Genomic DNA, 21,069 nt, shown 5'->3' with positions numbered 1-21,069 from the left:
TGTTTAAGCTATTTATAAATTAACAGTGCCCTTCTCAACAAATTATTGTGACTTATCCATTCAACGAAAGAGGAAAACAAGACTTGGGCAACAGGTAACATTACTCACTTGCAGTTTATGTTAATTATGTCTCCCAGATACTTATCATTTCCTGACCTTTATAATTAATTTTAAAAAGCCAGGTCCGGGGGAGGGTTTAAATTTAGAAACTACCATTGAAATACCAGTAACCAAATAAAAATAAATCTTTTCAAGGGCTTCCTGCCTCTTTTATATTTGTCCAATAAGTTATTTGGAAGTAAAGTTTAAAGTGTGATAACAGAGATAAAATATTGTTGGGAAAATCCAGTTTACTTCTGTTGGCATTGTTTTTGCTCGAGGAATGCTTGCCTGTATACAAGCTTTCTTAGTTATTGTTGTGCACAAGTATTCCTTTTTAAGAAATATTTTGAAGTGTGGAAAAAGTTAGGCGATTAATTGACCCAAAAGAGCCCAACTTTCTAGTCTTATGCAATCCTGCAATTTTCTTTAAAATCAGTCTTCAGAGACGTTGGTTTGGGATGGACAGTTGAGGAGGGGGCCAGGTAGTCATTAAAGGAAAACGAATTGTTCCAAATTTTTGGTCACCAGGCCCAGCATTTCTTGAATGTGGACTCTGCCTTAAAAAAAAACCTTGAAAACCAAAAGATAGCTGCCAAAAATCATGAAAGCAAGCTTCAGGGAAATCTCAAAAAGAGCCCCGAGCAAAGAAAAATTACTTTGCCCCGATCAAAACGCTCAGCATTCAAACAAATGGAAAGGCATAGAATTATAGCGCAGAGAATGCCTGCCAATCCCACTTTGTTCTCCTTAAGAAAAGTCCATTCGGCCCCTCTCCAAAACCTAGAGACCTTTATGTTTTTGGAAACATTTTCTCAACCTCCCTGCCACCTTTAATGATATATGCAGAGATAACTTCTCAATTGTATCTGTTGCTGCCACCACCAGAGTTGCACCCATTTTTTCATTGTCTCTTCTATCACTTCACACTTTTCAGCATCAAATTACATCTAGTCTCCCTTCCATTCCACCGGTCTATCCATGGCATAATGAAAGCAATCACCATCCTTCTTCATAATCAGGGCACTTAATATGAAAATTTTTCTTAAGTCATTAATACATTTCACAAAATGCTGTGGGAACAGTACTTTGGGAAACCCCACTGGATACTTTACTTAATACAAAATCCACTGCTCACGACAACACATCCTGTCACTTAGGCAATTTTGTATGTGTACTACAACTGTCCTCATTATTCCATGGGCTTCAATCTCACTGACAAGTCTAACATGGCATTTTATCAAAGACTTCTAGAACTTCATACACCACATAGCATAAAATTCTCAAAAAGTTATTTCATTATGATTTTCTTTCAATCCATCGTGTTTTGTTTGATGCACACTTCTCCAAGTGACTGCTGAATTTGCCTTTGGGTATCAGTTCTAAAAACTTGCCCATTGCCAAGGCTAAACAAGATGCTGAGATAAAAATAGAATTTGCTGGAGAAACTCAGCAAGTTTCTTGCAGCATCGGTGGAGAGAGAAACAAAGTTAATGTTTCAAGTCCAGGTGGGAGACTGAAAACAGAGTGAATGTTGTGAGTCCGGTTCCCAAGTTTGCTTCTCCACTGATGCTGCCAGACCTGCTGAGTTTTGCTAGCACTTGTTTTTTTTCAGATCTCTACAATCTTAGTATTTCGCTTTTATTTGTGTTGTTATAGTACTTACGTAACAGACACGCTAGGATCATGAACGTATACATAAAGATATTTCTGATGGAGACTGATAGAATTTTGGGAATAAAGGGATTCAGTAGATGCTGGGATAATATGGAAAAGTAAAATTAATGCAAATTAGCCATGATACTAAATGGTGAAACAATTTTAACAAGCTGTTTGGTCATCCTCTATTTCTATTTCTTATGCTCCTACAAATGTTAGAGCAAACTTGTACAGAAAATCAAAAAGAATACTTGAAACCACAGTTTGTGGTCTCTATTATTAAAAAAAAGTGGAGACAATGAAGGAAGTGCAAGATTTTCTTTACAAGAATGATACCAAAATTTAAAGATTACACCTATCATGAAATATTGAACAGGCTGGGCTCTTTCACCAAGGGAAAGAAAATGGAGAGGTAATATGATAAAGGAAAACAGTTGTGGTTCTTGAAGGTCAATCATCTCAGTGCAAGATCCCAGAGTTGTGTTCAAGGCACAACGTCTTCAGTTGCTGCATTAGTGAACTTGTCCCCAACTCCACATATTTGCTACCCTTGTCCTTCTAGGTGGTAAAGGACATCATTTTGGAAGGTGCTGTTGATGAAGCATTGATAAGTTGCTGCCACGTATTTTCGTTATGGTACACGCCACTGCATGCTGCTAGTACAGGAAGGAAATGTTGAAGGTAGTGGGCACGCTGCAAATGAAGTACGTGGTTTTGTCCAACAGGTTTCAAGTGTCTTCAGTGTTATTGGAGCTGCACCCATCTAATGAAGATTATTTCATCAGACTCTTGACTTATACTTTGTACATGGTAGACAAACTTTTGGAGTCAGGTGGTGAGTTACTTGCTGCAGAATTCCCAATCTCTAACCTGCTATTGTATTTACATTTTTAGATTAGATTAGACTTACAGTGTGGAAACAGGCCCTTCGGCCCATCAAGTCCACACCGACCCGCTGAAGCGCAACCCACCCATACCCCTACATTTACCCCTTACCTAACACTATGGGCAATTTAGCTTGGCCAATTCACCTGACCCGCACATCTTTGTGACTGTGGGAGGAAACCGGAGCACCCGGAGGAAACCCACGCAGACACGGGGAGAACGTGCAAACTCCACACAGTCAGTCGCCTGAGTCGGGAATTGAACCCAGGTCTACAGGCGCTGTGAGGCAGCAGTGCTAACCACTGTGCCACCGTGCCGCCACATGGCTGATCCAGTTCAATTTCTGGTCAATGGTAAAGCACAGGACATTGATATAGTGGGAGTCAGCAACGGCAATGCCACTGAATTCAGGGAGAGTTGGTTAATCTCTTTCCTGTTGGAGATGGTCATTTACAGAAATCATACAAAACAAAGGAATGCATAACAAATGGTGGGATCCTGAGAAGCGTAAAAGGAACAGTGGAAATGTGACCACAAATCTGCTGATCCCCGAGATAACACAGCAGTTGGATAAGGTGGCTAAGAAGAAATACTAACCTTTATTTACTAAGGCAAACAGTATAAAGAGCAGGCCGATTATGCTTGAAATGGTAGACAAGACTGTAACAGTACAATTTGTTACCCTTAGACAGTTCAAGTAGTCAAGGTGTATTCCCACAAAGTGGAAAGGAAAGAGAAACAATGACAGATGGTATTCTCATGGAGAGATGATGAAGCAGATAAAAAGGGGCATATCACAGGTGCCAGGTTGATAATTAAAGTGAGAACCAAGCAGAATATAGAAATTTCACTGGAGGAGTGAAAAACAACATGACAAAATGAGTCAATACTGACATCTAACATAAAAGGAGATCTAAAGTCTTCTGTAGGCATTTAAGTAACAAGAAGGTGGGAAGAGGAGGAGTAGGGCCAATTAGTGGCTAAAAGTTGCTTACAGGCCCATTATTTAATATACACCTTTGGGAAGTCATTTATTTCCATGAAGGCAGAGACCATAACCCAAATGCCGTAAGAATATTTGCCATCTTTCTTTACCAAGGAAGTTGTGGCCAAGTCATATGATAAATGATAGCTAAGAGACTGGGTGGGCTGAAAAGAATGAAGTGATGATCGTGTTTAATGTTGGCCACCAGGATCAGATGGGTTGGACATGCGAATACTTATGAAAGTAAGAGAAAATGCAGATGCATTGGTCATAATCCTTTAACGTTCATCAGATACAGGATGCTGCTAGAGAACTGGAGGAATTGGAAATGTTACACACTTGTTCCAAACAAAGGTGCAAGGATAAGCCCAGTAACTAAAGGTCAGTCAATTTAACTTCAATGGTGGGAACCCCTTTAGCAATTAATTGGACATGTGTTGATTGAAGGAAATCCAGCTCATTTGTTAAGGAAAAAATTTACATTAAATCAACTTGTTTTAGTTTTTGTTGATAAAGATACAGATTAGATGATAATGGTTATGTGGTTGATTTAAGGTACATGGACCTCCAAAAAGCATTTCATAAAGTAGTCACATAACAGACTTGTCAGCAAAGTCACAACCCACAAATTTATCACTGATAGAGTGACAAGAAACAGATTATAGTGGTGATTTTTTTTCTCCTCAGACTGAAAGCAAAAGTCATACAGCAAGGCTTCTCAGGGGTTGGTATGAGAATCATGACCTTCCTTCATCTATTTAATAACCTAGGCTGGGGCACACAGGGCACAATTTTCATGGTTTATGGATGACACAAAAAACTTCAAAGGACATCAACTGCTGATGAAATGGGTGGAGAAATGCCATATGAAGTTTTAATGTGTAGTGATGCATTTTGGCAGGAAAAACAAGAAGGCAATTTAATCTGAAAGGTACAATTTTAAAGGTGGGGGTGAACCTGGAGCACTCAGCAAGACAAACTGAGGAATCTCTTAGTAAAACAAATGGGATCCTATGCATTATAAAGAAGTGACTACAAAGCCAAGGAAGTTATAGCAAATCTACCTAAAATATTGATTCATCCTCAACTAATATTGGACACCAAGTTTTAGAAAGAACATGAAGGAATTAGAGCAGACGCAGAGAACGCTTATGAAAATGGTTCCACAAATAAGGCATGTAATGTGCATCCTTAGAATGAGATAAGATTTGATACAAGTGTTGAAAATCAGAAGAGAAACTTGAGTAAAAGAATCAAGAACTAGAGGATTTAAGTTGATTGACAAAAAGAAGCAATGGTAACATCAGTAAACAATTAATTAGGCAACAGGTAATTAGAATCTGGAATGCACTGCTTGAAATTGTGGAGGACGCAAATTCAATCAAAGCTTTCCAAAGATAATAGGATAATTAGCTGAAAGAGGAATAAAAATAAAGTTACAAGAGAAGTGAGGGGGATGTGTGTCTGATACCAAGTGAGATTGTAGAACACAACAGATCTCCTTCTACTCTAACAATTCTGGGATCATGTATTGAACACCAGATAAACCATAGTTATAGTATTGCGTATAACTTGAGCAACCACATGACAACACCAGATAGACTACTGTTGATTTCTTAAGAACAAAGAAGGGTGATGGGAGATTTAATTGAAGTGCATCAAATTATGAGGGGGCTGAGATAAACTGGGTAGGAAGGACCTGAATCCCTTTTCAGGAAGGTTATTACCTGAGACATAGATTTAAAACAAACAATCAGTAACGGAAAAGGGCTAGGTTGAAAAGTAGCTCTTTCGACCTAAGGTTGACAGGAATATGGAACTCACTGTCTGAATGAGTGGTAAAGGCAGAAACTCTTATTGTGTTAAAAGAACACCTGGGGATGCACCAGAGGTGTCATAACCCCCTAAAACACTACAGAGCAAGAGGTGAAAGATGAGGAATAAGATTTGATAGCTCTTCAGATGGATGAGACATAATGAATCAAATAGTCTTCTTCTGTGTTGTAACTTTGCTGTTTCGTCTGGTGGAGTTATAATGAGATATTTTCTTCAATGACCAGTTCGATTGAAAATGTCAAATTACAAACTTCAGATTAAATATCATGTAAAAAACAGTTTCAATTATTTTCAGTAGCTTACTGAGAATGCACTTTGACAATGTCAGCTGTAAAGAACAAACTGTAACAATTAGAAAGAAAGCTCGAGGAACAGAAACTGCAAATATTTTGGTTAAAAAAAGTGGCCTCTCTCAGCACCACACTGAGTGTAAAACTGTTAGCTTGATGATCAGAATGGAACATTCAAAGGGATGTGATAGTAGAGGAAAGGGCTGGATACATAGGTAGATTAAATGAAAGGGAAATCATGAAGTGTCAATTAGTGACTAAGCATAGTTGCTCACCTAGGAAAAAAAACAAATATTTCAAATGATATAATTAACAACTTAAGAATGGACTTTAGTGCAATTGACAGTGACTCCTGGCTTTTAATATGAAGCTTATATATGATGGAGATTGTACAAAACTAACTTGCCTAGAGTACTAACTATTCCAGACGAAAGTGAAACTGCAGATGCTGAAGATCAGTCTAGATTAGCGGTGCTGGAAAAGCATAACAGGTCAGGCAGCATCCAAGGAGCAGAAAAATCGATGTTTCGGACAAAAGTCCTCATTCCTGATGAAGGGCTTTTGCCCGAAAACGCCAATTTGCCAACTAATTATTCCAGACCATTCAAATTATCCATAGTGCTTTCACTAAGTTATTTAAGCTTCAAAACACACTTTTGAATTAGCAAAGGTGTCAGACAACAAAAATGAAACACATAAGATGTTGGATCTAGAAAATGCTAAAACAGTGTGTTTAAAATATTGATATTCATTCATAATAAGTACAAGAGTTTGGTGTGCTTGGAATATTGTCAAGGAAGGCAGTCATACCGTGATGTCCTGGATGACCTGTTGCACAAGTGCTGCATTTGCTACCATATGCTGCCTAAGCTGTACTTGTTGAAGCAGAAGACGAAGGATCTGCGCAATGACAGGAAGCTCCTCCTGGCAGGTGTCAGTTACTCGCAAACTCTGCAGCATCAGTCGCAGCAGGCGGGGTATGCGGACCAATGCAGTAAGGCATGATCCCCACAGCAATTCTCTGCAAAAAAAATTGTTAATATATCACAATTAGAAAAATACCAAAAAAACGGGCAAATTGATTTTTTTTGTCTTTACATCTAAAGGAATAGAATGCAAAAATGAAGTGGTAGAATCTACAAGAGATGTTATAATAGCGCTCAAGAAGCTCATTACCATCCAAGGCAAAACAGCCTACTTTATCAGCATTCCATTCACTTTTTATCATATTCGACTGGGCAGTTTTATTTTGGAGATGCATTCATTCAGGCAAGTGAAAAGTATTTCATCACAATGCTGGCTTGTGCCTTGTAGATGGTGCATCTGCTTTCAGGTGTCATGAAGTAACATATACACAACAACTTAGCTTTGGAGCTCTCTGCCACCAGTGTACAATATCAGCAATTTGTACCATCTACAAGATGCACTGCAATAACTCGCCAAGGCTCCTTCAACAGCAATTTCTCAATTCACAAGCTCTACCACCTAGAAAAGCCAAGGACAGCAAATATGTAGGACCAAGCCAGCTACAAAGTCCAATGCAAGTCATATAGCGCAAGTCATGTAGTGGCTTTGGAACACATCAATATTTCTTCATTTGTTGCTAATAAATAGATCATATAACTTCCTCACTAAAGGTAACATACCTCCAACAAATGGACTGCAACAGAATAGGATTCAACACCACCTTCTCAAGTGTAATAAATACTAGCCTTATCAACAATGCTCACATTCCAAGCAAAAATTGTTTTATTCAACCTCTGTATAGTTAATAATCTAACACAGATTTTAGCTGATTAATGAACTCTGAGAATTCTGTAAAAACCAAAAAATGTACTGCAGATACAAGTGGTCAGATTATTGAATGAATTTCCAACTCTGGCTTAGGAAACTAATGGACACAAATCATATATGACAGTGGAGCAAACGTAATTGCCTTTGACATTGTTCAGAGAAGAAAACATACATAGTTCAAAGAAACGCATAGAACCTACAAAATTCTCCAATGGACAGTAACTAATAGAGCTATTTAAAAAACCTTGAATCTCACTAACGAATAGTGTTTCTTTTGAATGATGGACCTGCAAAGAATATTTGAGGTTCTTTGAGCAAACAGCCCCAAATGGTTTAATCCAAATCTAAAGAGGGAACTGGGATTCTGCCAAGTCTTTGTACTGCAATAAGATGTCTTGCTTCATTCCTTATTTCATATGGAGCAAGGACAGAAAATACACTGATATAGAGGTACTGGTGTTGGACTGGGCTGGACAAAGTCAGAAGTCACATGACATCAGGTTATAGCCCAACAAGTTTAATTGAAATCACAAGTTTTTAGAGCACTGCCTCATCACTTCACCTGACGAAGGAGCAGCACTCTGAAACTTTGTGATTTCAAATTATCCATTAGAAATTACACTAACAGTTACTATACCAACAGCCACTTAAAGACTAAGCTCAAATAAGATGGACTTGTGTCACATATCAATATCAGCTTAAAAACAAGCCTTAACCAGCAGCAGCTGAATTTTCAATAATTTTTATTATCCTGCTGTCACAGAGAATGATACATAAATGAAGCCACAGCAATGAACAAGATTACTCAATTTGACTTTAGTTAAAAACAAGATCTATCTGATCAAGTAATAGCCTGATTGGTAATAGCATTTACAAGCTGAAAGTGTGTTGCTGGTTAAAACACAGCAGGTTATGCAGCATCCAAGGAACAGGAAAATCGACGTTTCGGGCCAGAGCCTGATGAAGGGCTCTGGCCCGAAACGTCGAATTTCCTGTTCCTTGGATGCTGCCTAACCTGCTGTGCTTTAACCAGCAACACATTTTCAGCTCTGATCTCCAGCATCTGCAGACCTCACTTTTTACTCGAATAGCATTTACAAACCGTGTAAGCAATTGTTGAATGTCATTTTATCAAGTGTGTTTTTAACAATGATAAATCCTCTGCTTGTTTTCTAGAGATACATTTTATATAAAGTTTTCTAAGGTTCTAGTTTCAATTCCACCATACTTACATTTCTCTGCTGTTTTTAAAACTGGTATCCATCAGAATAGCAGCTATTTAAATTATACTACAAAGGAATGAGAACAAACTATGCAAGTAAAAAGGCAACTGATTATAATAACATTGCACTTTTTAGTTTCCAAGCAGAACCTTATTTTTTTCCAACTTTTTACCAACAGTTCTCTAACCTCCTTTGTCATCTAATGAAGGATTGCATGGCTTTAAGATACTGTATCTTTGATTAACTGTCATCATGAGTAAACTGATCTATAAACGCAACATGACTTAACATATTAAATACCAGAATTTGACCATGTCAGACTGACTCTTAGCAAACATGAAAGGCATTCATCTCAAGTCACTTGGTCCACCTGTTATCTTAATTGTTCAGCAAGATCAGCATAGATGAGGAAAGCAACTGTTAACATTAAAGGAATGGGATTATCATCAGCCAGAAAACGTATCTATTTCTTTCCTTAGATACTGCTTGATTTGAGCTTTCTGTTTTTATTTCAGATTCTGAAGTCTTTTGTTTGCTCAATAAGCATTCTGTCCTTAGAGTTGTGAAGAAGTAATTAAAGATGAAAAATAATATTAAAATGGAAATAATCGAGAATTAAAATTAGGAAAAGAAATTGTGAATGCCATAGCCTGCTGTTCAAAAGAAAGGTACAGAGTTAAACCAAGTAGCATTAAGCAGTTAGTATCATATCAGTAGTATGCAATCTGCTCAAATACATGACAACACTTAGCATTTAAACAGAACCTTTAAAATGTTTTACGGTGCTTCCCAGCAGCATCATAAACAAAATTTGACAACGATAGAAGGAGACAGGCAAACAAAGGAATGGTCAAAAAGGAGCATCTTATAAAAGGAAAGAGGTACAGCAGTTTCAAAAGACTATGTCAAAATCAAGAACCTATGCAGGTGAAGGCACAGCTTCTAATGGTGGAATTATTAAAATTAGAATACACAGGAAGCCCAAATTGGAGAAGCACAGATATCACAAAGGGTTACAGGACTGGAATAAGTCACAGAGCTGGTTAGACAAGGCCATACAGGGATTTAAAAATGACTATGAAAATTTAAGAAATAAGCCTTTTACTGCCTGAAAACCATGGTACATCAATGCACATAGGTCTGACAGGTGTATAGGATTTGTTTCAATATCACACCCAAAGGTTTTCATGCTCAGTTGTGTATATAAATAATCTATAAACCTAGTTAACACTTAGTGCAGTCCATCAATCTGACCAAACAAAGATACTCATTCAAAAAGGCAGATCTAACAGGCTGAAGCTTTAACAACGATTCCAAATAAAACTTAATTAATATTGGATTACACTGCAGCGTAAGCCATCTTACAGGATTGTTACTTTTAAAAAAAACATTCCGTGCAGGAAGTACATACTATTTGGAAATACAAAAACTAAGAACAAATAAAACTAACAAACAGGAAGAAAACAATCTTCTGAATTGAAAAAGAAAGAATATTACTGAAAATAGAAGAATATTAGCAGAAAAGGAATTTTAGTTACCTTTTTTGTGCATTTCCTCTGCTGTTCCTTTCCAAAGTTAGTATGAAGTAAAGGATACTGTAGCAACACTCAGCAAGGAAATTCAACAAACACTCATTAGGAATAAAGGCTGGATCTATGAGCTGACCAACTGCTTTTAAGATTGACCCTGCGGTGCTGTCTGGCAAGAGATGAACACTCACCTGAAGAGAAAGAAGAGAAACATGGGTTTACATATGTGAAGCATCTTATTAACTCTGCAGAAATTATTTTTGTTCAAAACCAAAATTTTCCAGCAATGTTATCAGAAATACAAGAGAAGGAAAATTAAGTGCCTGCACATTCCTCTTGACGATTTAGATTAATTCTCAGTTCTATCATTTTTGGATCACTGGGAAGAATTATAAAGCCTTTGAGTGCTAATAGAATTTTTAAAAAGAATTCTGTGTATTTGTTTAAAGAAAACATGTTTCAGCAACATTTTACATTCTTTGAAGTTTGTTTTCAAAGGTTATTGGAAAAATAGGACACAATTTTCACCTTGCAGGTGGTGAGGAAGGCAATGAAAAAAGGACAAATAATCGAGTAAGCTAGCCCTGAAGAGATACTCACTCCCTTCTCACCAACTCAACATTAAATGCTTGATAACAAGATCCACTGAAGACTTTCTCAACCCACCCAGAATTAAGGCCCCAACAAAGTACTGGCCCAATTACCGGTCTTCCTATCAAAAAAGAAAACTGACTGGATTCCCAATTGGGAAACCAGTGTAAATTGCTTGCCTTTGTCTTTTGGGCGATGGGAAGGTGATGGTTTGGAGGGAGGGGGGAGAACATGGAGAATGGGTGATCATTGATAGGCTTACAGGAACTGCTAAAAACCAGGTGTGAGGCCTTCAGATCAGGAGACGCACTCAAACAAAAGGAATCCAAGAATGACTTCGCAGAGCCATTAAGACAGCCAAGGAACAATACCAATCCAAACTAGAAACCCGGCCACTATGGCAAGGACTGAATGATATCACAGGTTCTAAAAAGAGACAGTGCAAGATAGCAGATGATGACACATCCCTCCCAGATTGTCAATGCCTTTTATGCTCGCTCGGAGTAGAATTTCGGCAGAGAGGTAGCACGCATTCCAACAAGTCCTGACGAACCTATCCCAGCAGTCACTGCATCAGAGGTAAGATCAGTTTTCCTTCATGTGAATCCATGGAAAGCAATGGGATCAGACGGAGTTCCAGGCAGTGTACACAGAGCATGTGCAGATCGACTTGCAGAGATCTTCTCAGACATCTTCAACTTCTCCCTGCAGCAGGCCACTGCACCTGCCTGTTTCAAGAGGGCCAACATCATCCCTGTGCCTAAGGAGGCTCATGCAGTATGTCTCAATGATTACGACCCAGTGGTCCTACCTTCAGTTGTCATGAAGTGCTTTGAAAGGCTGGTCATGGCATTAATCAACTCCAGCCTCCCCACTACTCCTGACCCACTCAATTTGCCTATCGGACCAACAGATCTATATCATATGCCCTATCACTTGCCCTGCACTCCTCCCTAGAACATCCTGACACCAAGAACAACAACATAAGACTACAATTTTGATTGACTTTCACTGACTACAGTTCAGCCTTCAACACTATTAACCCCTCAAGACTGATTAGTAAACTTAGTGATCTCAGACTAAGCCCCGCTCTCTGCACCTGGATCCTCAGTTTCCTGACCCACAGGCCACAAATCAGTGAAGATTGGGGACAATATTTCATCCTCACTAACACACAACACTGGAGCTCCCCAGGGGAGCGTACTCAGCCCCCTACTGTACTTGCTGTATACCCATTACTGCGTCACCAAATACCAGACGAACGCCATTTACAAGATCGCTGATTACACCACAATAGTTGGTCAAATTTCAGATGGCAATGAAACAGACTACAGACGGGTGGAAGACCTGGAAAAATGGTGCGCTGAGAACAACCTAGCTCTCAATGCCAGCAAGACCAAGGAAATTATCGACTTTCAGCCGGATGTTACTCATACCCCCTACACATTAACAACACAGAGCTGGGACAAGTGGAGAGTGTCGAGCTTCTGGGAGTGGTCATCTACAACAAGCTTTCTTGGATTTCTCATGTGAACACACTGATTACAAAGACCCAACAATGTCTCTTCTTTCTCAGGTATCTGGGAAATTTGACATGACAGCAAGTACCCTTGCCAATTGTTATAAGTGCACCATCGAGAGCATTCTGTCTGGATGTATCACTGCCTGGTTTGGCAACTGTACCATTCAAGATCGGAGACAATTACAAAGAGTGGTGAACTCGGCCCGGACAATCACAACGGCCAACCTCCCATCTATAGAATCCATCTACCAGGCCCGCTGTCAAGGAAAGGCTGCCAGCATTCTCAAAGATCCATCCTACCGTGGCAATGCTTTTCTACAACCTCTACCATCGGGGAGAAGGTACAGAAGCCTGAACACGCACCAGCCGGTTTCAAAACAGTTTCTACCTTACTGTTGTTAGAATACTGAATGGACTCAACTCTTAGCACTCGTCTATACCTGTGGTTTTGTTTTTGCTGCTGTTTACCTACTATTCACTTATCTATGTATATTTAATTATGTGATCTGCCTGTATTGCTCACAAGACAAAGTTTTTCTCAATACACGTGACAATAAATTCAATTCAATTCAATTCAAATCCAACTTGAGTCACTATCAGAAATGGTTTATTGAAAAGACTCACTGAAGATTCAATTATGAACAAATGGGATGACAATAAAGTTCATTTTTAGAAAAGATGTGACCAGTCATCACTTTTTTAAAAATGGTTTTCAGAGCTAAATATCCAAGGTAAGACCAGCATTTATTCCCTATCCTAAAGTAACCTTGAGAAGATGACTGTCAGCCACTCCTACGAACCATTGCAATGAATATGCCCACAATTCTATTCAGAGGATTTTCGAGTTTGACAGATGCCATCTGCAGTCATTGTTTTTACCCCATCTGCTCCAGAGCCAATCCCAATTTCCCAGCAATCTAAAGCCCTCCCTCCTGCCATGTTTCCAACCATACATTCATCTCTTAACCTCAAATTCTGCACTCACTTCAACTAGAAATGATCTGGACATTACCAAATTTCTTTTACTCCTTCACATGATGTGTCATTGCTCAGGCCAGCATTTATTGTCCATCCTTAATTGCCCAGAGGACAGTTCTGAATCAAGCACATTGCCATGGGTCTGGATTCCCAGGCAGGCCAGACCAGGTAAGCAGTTTCCTCCCCTGAGGGACATTAGTGAACCAGGACATTTTCTGACAGTTTACAATGGGTTTCATGGCTCTTGTTAGACTCTTAGTTCCAGGCATTATTTTTGAATTCAAATTTCACCATCCACCATGATGAGATTTGAATCAAGTGCACTAGAACATTTACTGGATAGATAGTTTAGCAATAATATCACTTGGCCATTGCCTCTCCTTTGGGGATCCTGCATGCTACCTTTCTTCCCATCAATCTAAATTCTGATTGCAGGACCACATTCCCCTTCCTGTCTAAGACATTTGTGCCAACCTGGATCCCGAGCCATTCGGAGACATTCTGGGTCCTGGCACCAGACAGGCAGCATACCGCCCAGGGATCAGACTTGAAAGCCACAGAAACACCCATCTGTTCACAACCAATGTTTCCCCAATCATGTTTGTTCCTCCTTTTTTTTCCCGTGTTTCCCCTCACAAACCAATTTGTGAGCAACTGCCAGGGAATTCCTGCACTACCTGCCTGCTTCCCTTGGACTACTTGGCAGTCAACCTTCCTTCCACTAGTCCCTTAAACTCTGATGTGACCACCTCTCTGAACATGCTAGCCACATAATTCTTAGTTTTGCAGATATGCCACACTGCCTTCTGTCGCCATTCTAGCTCTGAAACTCACATCTCACATTTGTGCAGCTGAAACCACTTTTTGCACATATGGTCAACTAGGACACCAGTAAGGTTGCTGACTCCCATCATATTATAGGCGACACATTGCACTTGACAGTCTGACAGGTCTTAAATAAAGTTACTTAGTCTTAAAAACTTATTCCCTTACCCTACTTGGCTTACTTGTTAACTACGTTGGCCCGGACTTTCATTAACTCCTGTTATTTCTCCGTTAATCTTTGTCCTAAAGCAAATGCACTTCAAAAATCAACCCACCAATTTCCTGTGACATCATTGTTTGATTTTATTTTCCCTTGAAGTGGCAGCTGTTAAGCCATGCCTCCTTTCTCACTGCTGATTCCCTGATTCGGGGCCTCAATATAGCCCGCTGTTGTGTCCTCTCTTGCTGCTGGTTCCCCAAATTTGGGCTCCTCTCTTGCTCCATACTGAAGCTGCAGCGTGTCATAGCAGAAATAAATGACTATATCAATTCCATCATCTTGTTACAAACAGTTCAGGTGTTCAGACAAATATCCTTTAGCTCTGCCTTGTTGTAATTTTTCCTGCTCTACCCTTACTTGTTGGCTCTCCTTGCTTTTGTATGCTCTGTCTCAGTGTGTCACACTTTGGCTGTCATTATCCACATTGTTACACCGAACTACCGCCTTGTGCAAAAGGCTAGCTGCATCCCTGTTTATATGATTCATTAATATACTAGTCGCACTGTGATTCATGTGAAATCTACCAAGTGGCACAGCTCTCATTTTCCCCAAACATGGTGCTTGCCTTTGGCAGATAGGCTAAAGGAGAACCCAAAAGAGATTTACTAGTATATTAAGGTCAAAAGAATAACAATGGAGAGAATATGACCTCTTAGAGATCAACAAGGTAATTATGTGTCGACCCACAGGAGATGGGCAAGATTCTAAATGCATCAGTATTTACCATGGAGAAAGATATGGAAGTTAGGGAACAAAGGGAAATAAATAGTGATGGCTTGAAAAGAGTCCACACTGCAGAAGAGGTGGTGCTGAGAGGTCTTAAAATGCATACAAGTAGATAAACCCCCAGGACATGATCAAGTTTATCCCAGGACATTGCAGGATGCTAGGGAAGACTTATAAGACCCTGAGCAGAGATCTTTGTATCACTGACAGCCATTAGTGAGGTGCTGGAAGACTGGAGGATTATTAATGCGGTGCCATTACTTATGAAAGGCTACAAGGAAATGCCAGGGAACTGCAGACCAATGAGCCCAACATCAGTGACGAGTAAGTTGTCGGAGGAGATTCTGAGAGACAGGATCTACATGCATTTGGAAAGGCAAAGTCTGATTACGGATAGCTAGCATGGCTTTAAGCGTGGGAAATACTGTCTCACAAATTTGCTTGAGTTTTTTTGAAGAAGTGACCAAAAGATGGATAAAGGTAGAGCAGTAAATGCTGTCTTACATGGACTTTAGCAACAACTTTTTGCATGGTAGACTGGTCAGTAAGTTGCAATCACATGGGATCTTGACAGAGCTAGCCAAATGGATACAAAATTGGCTTGATAGTAGGAGGAGGTGGTAATGGTAGAAGATTTTGGTCAGACTGGAGGCATGTGACTAACGCCTTTGATGACAAAGTTGGCAGAAATTAAAATAAGGAAATAAAAAGTTACTCTGATTCGTATCAGATTAAAAACAAAACTGAGAACCAAAAGGAATATTAAAGTTCACAGGTGAGATGAAAAAGCAAATGAGAACAAACAGAAATTATGAGAAAAGACCAGCAGTCAAAAAATAGAGGTGCCCCAAAGTTTTCTATGGCCATAAGTCCAACTAGGGACTGAAAAGGGGATTTACACCTGGAAGCAGGTAGCATGACTGCAGTGTTAAGTGAATACTTTGCATTTGCCTTTACAAAACCCAAGCCATAGTGAGAGGAGGGAACTCAATCATGAGAAGGATTCAAAACTGAAAGGGCAGAAGTGTTGGGGAGACTGTTGATCCTTAAAGTTGACAAGATATCAGGACCCAGTTGAGATGCATCCAAGGATTATGAAGGAAGTGAACATGGAAATTGCAGAGTTACTGGCCACAATCCTTCAGTCTTCCCTAAACTCAGGGGAGGGGCCAGAAGACTGGAAAATTGCAAACATTACAGCCTTCTTTGAGAAACGTCGCAACGACAAGCCAGGCAAATTACAGACAAGTCAGTTTAATTTCAGTCATGGGAAAACTTTTGGTATTGAAGGAGTAGCTACATGGAAAAGAATAGGTTTATTATGAAGAGTCAGCATGGATTTATAAAGGGGAAATCATGTTGTGTGTAGGAAATCATGCCTTATTAACTTAATTGATATTTCTTAAGAAGTGACAAAGATGATTGATGAAGGCAGAGAGGCAGTTGTTATCTATACGGACTTCAGTAAGGCATTCGACAAAGTTCCACATGGTAGACTGGTTAGCAAGGTTGGATCACATGGAACACACAGGGAGAACTAGCCATGTAGATACAAAATTGGCTCAAAGATAGGAGACAGAGGGTGGTGGTGATGGAGGGTTGCTTTTTGGACTGGAGGCCAGTAACCAGCAGTGTGCCGCAAGAATCACTGCAGGGTTCACTGCTTTTTATCATTTATATAAATGATTCGGATGTGAATATAGGAGACATGGTCAGTAAATTTGCAGATGACACCAAAATTGGAGGTGTAATGGGCAGCCAAGAAGGCTACCTCAGAGTACAAGGGGACCTTGGTCAGGTGAGCCAATGGGCCGAGAAACTGTAAATGGAGTTTAATTTAGAATGGGAGTGCTGCATTTTGGTAGGGCAGGATTTATACACTTAATGGTAAGGTTCTGGCGAGTGTTCCTAAACAGAGATCTTGGGGTGCAGGTTCATAGTTCCTTGAAAAGAGTAGGGTGGGGTGGTGACCTTACTGAAGTCCGTATAGAGTCACAGGTAGAAAATGTAGTGAAGGCCTTGCCTTTATTGGTCAGTGCATTGAGTATAGGAGTTGGCACTGTACATGACATTAGTTAGGCCACTTCTGGGATATTGTACTCAATTCTGATCTCCCTGCTTTAGGAAATATGTTGTGAAACTTGAAAGGATTCAGAAAAGATTTATAAGGTTGTTGCCAAAGTTAGAGGGTTTGAGCTATAGCGAGGCATTGAATAAACTGGGACTATTTTCCCTGGAGCCAGAAGGGGGGGGGGGTGACCTCATCGAACTTTACGGAATCATCAGGGACATCGACAGGGTGTATAGTCAAGGTCCTTTCCCCAGCGTAGAGGTGTCCAAAACTAGACAGCATAGGTTTAAGGTGAGAGGGCAAAGATTTATAAGGGATCCAAGGGGTAATTGCTTTCACACAAAGTAGTGCTTGTATGAAATGAGCTGCAAAAAGAAGTGGTGGAGGCTGATACAATTACAACATTTAAAAGACATCTGGATAGGTATAGGAATAGGAAGGGTTTAGAGGAACACGGGCCAAATGCTGGCAGTTGGGACTAGATTAAATGTAGAATATCTATTCTGCATGGACAAGTTGGACTGAAGGGTCTGTTTCCATGCTGTACATCTCTATGACTAACTAACATGGTGATTTTTGAAGTTACAGAACTATTCAATGACATTTGCTGTTGATATGGTGTACATGGACTTTCAGAAGGTGTTTGATATCGTGCCACACAACAGACTTGAGCAAAGTTACAGATCAAATAAAAAGGTCACTGGTAACATGGAGACAAAATTGGTTGAGTGATAGGGAACAGAGTAATAGTTTATGATCCTTTTTGGCCAGAGGATTGTTTGTAGTGGAGTTCCCCAGACGTCAGTACTGCTGTGCTTCTGGTAAAGGTTGGTGCATTTATGACTACAACGTTCACACTTAGAATGTTTCTAATGTTAATACCTAAAGTTAGTGACCAATTAATTCGAGCTGAAACACTAATCTAGTTTCCAGTATTTCAATTTTTATTTCAGATTTCCGTAATTAACAATATTTTGCTTTTACTTCTGCCGGCTGTCAGGCTTCAGTCTCCCCAAGGGCTGACAAGAATGGGCCTCAAAGGAATCACTGCTTGGGATTAATGCCTCTCAACTGAACAGTCACTGATCACCCATACTACGATGCTTTAAATGAAGCATAATCTTAACCTTTATCTGACTGAGAAAATAAGGGGTTCGAGTCCTCAGAGTTAAAATTGGGTTAGAGTCCTCTAGGTATATTGGGGTTAGAGTCTCCAGAGTTAAAAAGGGTTTCGAATCCTCTAGGTAAGAAGAGGTGAAAGTCCACTGCTCACACGAGGTTTGAGGGTCTAAAAAAAAGTTAGAATTTGATACTTTTTGGAATTGTTGCCTTCGTCCCCCACACCTCCCCTTCAAAGTATTTTTGGGATGGCATGACATCACTGGGAAAAAGGAGAAAGTGGAGCCGGTCCGCTCAGATCCCGAAAGTAAAGTGCATTCACTGCCGGGAAAGCTTTCTCCAGGCATTTTTTTGTGGACTCGACTCTGCGAATCCTTCTTTTGGGGATGGCAGTGGCTTGGACTGTGGCGCCATGCGATCTGCTGCAAATCTTTCACTCTTTGTGGATGTGATTCCGTTGGAGAATACGGCTGGTCTTTCTTTCCTTCACGGGCTCATCCGGTAGTGGGGTGGCGTTCCTTGGTCTAGTTTCCACCGAGGTGAGGATGTTTTAGCGATCTTTGTGTACAGTGGCAGGCGCTGTGGTGTTCAGAGAGCTTTGGGAATCTTCGACCAGTGCTTGCATTTTTTTTCCTCTGCCGTGGTGGTTGATTTATTTTTGTCTAAATCTGGTGTGGATCTTTTGGGGCCACTACCTCTATCTTTTTGACTCCTAGTTTTCCATTTCATGGATCAGCACCAGGTGAACCAAGGGGGGTCTCAAATGTGCGCGCTTTTCCCCCATATTAAAATGAGAAAATTTCTGACTGGAGGGTCTTTTAAAAAACAAGAGAAATGCAGAAATTAAGGTTTACTAATAGTTGGGTCAATAAAAAAGGGAGTTTCAATGTAAATTGTATCATGCTGAGTGTTTGATATTTCAATATTTTGCTTTGTTAAAATACTGGTTCAGAAAATTCTTTTAAGTAACTGTTTTGCCTTGCTTGAATGAGGATCTCAATTCAATGTGTTTTGTGGGCTATGTAATAGGGCAGATTTTGTTTTTACGTTAATATCATACAAAATTAGGTCCTTTTTAAAATTATCAAACACATAACCTCAAAACGAATTGATTGAGGGCCTTGGGCTCCTGATTTGTTTGATATTCTACAATGCCTGTTTAATTTAAAAAATCGTATCAGTGGTCATGCTTTAGCCAGATGAGAGTATTGTATGAAAATATCTTTGCTGCTGTGTTTTTTAATGCAGAGTTTTCATAAAAGCAAGAGTGCATTTTGAGTTTGATGTTTTGTTAAGATTTTAGAGAATATTAGAACTTGAGGTGAAGCTGTTAAAATTCTTTCAATTATTGTTAAGACTTCAGTGGCCCCCTTCATACTGCAAATTCAAAGAATGTTGATCTCTACCAAAGTTGCCACTGTAATTCCAACTGTTTTATTTGGGAAGTTTCACTTGGAGAACATATATTAAAATATTCAGCATTTGTTTCCCATAAATATTTGAGATTTTAAATCTAAACTGAAACTGCCTTCTCAATGGCTTAAGCACAGGAAACATTGTTATTTTCTTGCGGTACCAGATTTTTGATATACTTTTCCTGACAGCTTTCACACTAGCCAAGTATTAATTTATTAAAGGAAAATAATCTTTGAATAAACTGAATGAAGGCAAAGTGTTTAATTTTAGGACCACTGATTGTTGTTTATTATTGACTGAATTGTTGAGAGAGCACAATTTAGAAGTTTATGGATTGTATAAAACTTGATAATGCCATAAATAGTGAACAGAGTAACAAACTTCAAGACAACTGAGTATGTTGAAATAGGCAGATACAATTTAGTGTGGTTAAATGTGTGACTATGTTTACACTGATAACCACCTTGGCAAGGAAGGAATGAGAGGGGAAATGAAAAGAAACTTTAAGCAACTGACATTGTCTCTTGAGTTTCTCCATTCACAGGTAAAGCACGCCTTTGGACCATCACCTGCCCCTCCACAACCTGATCCAACAGATTCGATCCACTCCCCAGTCATGAGCAAGAAAATGAAGCAGCTAGCAACAGTGACGAGGAGGTCGGCACGCTTTTTGTCAGTGGCTTTCCTATGGATATTAAACCAATGAGCTTTACCTTCTCTTTCAAACATTTAAGGGCTATGAAGGTTCACTGATCAAGCTGACATCACAACAGCCAGTTGGCTTTGTTACATTTAGCATCAGAGCGGGAGCAGACACAGCAAAGAACGTTGCGTTCACCAAGCCTCCAGCTGCAGCACTGTGCACTCAGATGTGCTGGTGTCCTCCATCTGAAGCATGGAGGGATCAAAGTCTCATCAGCTTTGTGAAGTACTTAACTACCCTTACCAAGAATTCAGATTTCTCTGTGGAATGGTGTGCAAGGACAAACTGTTTCAGGTTGGACTTTACTGAAGGAGATTTTGGAGAATTGGCTCGTTTCCACTCGACTTGGATGGGAATGGAGAGGTCACTAAGGCCTGTGGATTTAAGAACTTTACTGGTGAATTTTTTTCCACATGGGAGGATTCTTCAAACTCTATTTACTGTAACAGACTAGTAATTTTTGTTATTATAATGACTCTGTTGTTTGTCAATGGCTTGCTTAAATACTAGCTGTCAGAATCTTATGAAAGTTGGTATTGCCGTCTAAGTGGTGATCATGAAATGATAAAAGGAGGGAATGAGAAAGTGTATAAGGTAT

At 39.6% G+C, this 21,069-nt stretch overlaps 1 protein-coding gene across 2 annotated transcripts in view; it reads right to left on the bottom strand.

The window, feature by feature from the left end:
* tex10 (testis expressed 10) overlaps nt 1-21,069 on the bottom strand; it is a 92,838-nt gene that overhangs the window by 2,462 nt on the left and 69,307 nt on the right. For both annotated transcript variants that reach the window (XM_060825475.1, XM_060825476.1), the window contains exons 13-14: nt 10,310-10,491; nt 6,565-6,775 (exon numbers count right to left, since the gene is read on the bottom strand). In XM_060825475.1, the coding sequence (XP_060681458.1) occupies nt 6,565-6,775; nt 10,310-10,491 (393 nt within the window). The remainder of the gene's footprint in view (nt 1-6,564; nt 6,776-10,309; nt 10,492-21,069) is intronic.

Source organism: Hemiscyllium ocellatum, chromosome 5 (genome assembly GCF_020745735.1).
Source record: "Hemiscyllium ocellatum isolate sHemOce1 chromosome 5, sHemOce1.pat.X.cur, whole genome shotgun sequence".
NCBI classification, from domain to species: domain Eukaryota; kingdom Metazoa; phylum Chordata; class Chondrichthyes; order Orectolobiformes; family Hemiscylliidae; genus Hemiscyllium; species Hemiscyllium ocellatum.
Note: the sequence above shows the minus strand (reverse complement) of the source record. Positions and strands in the feature narration are given on the sequence as shown.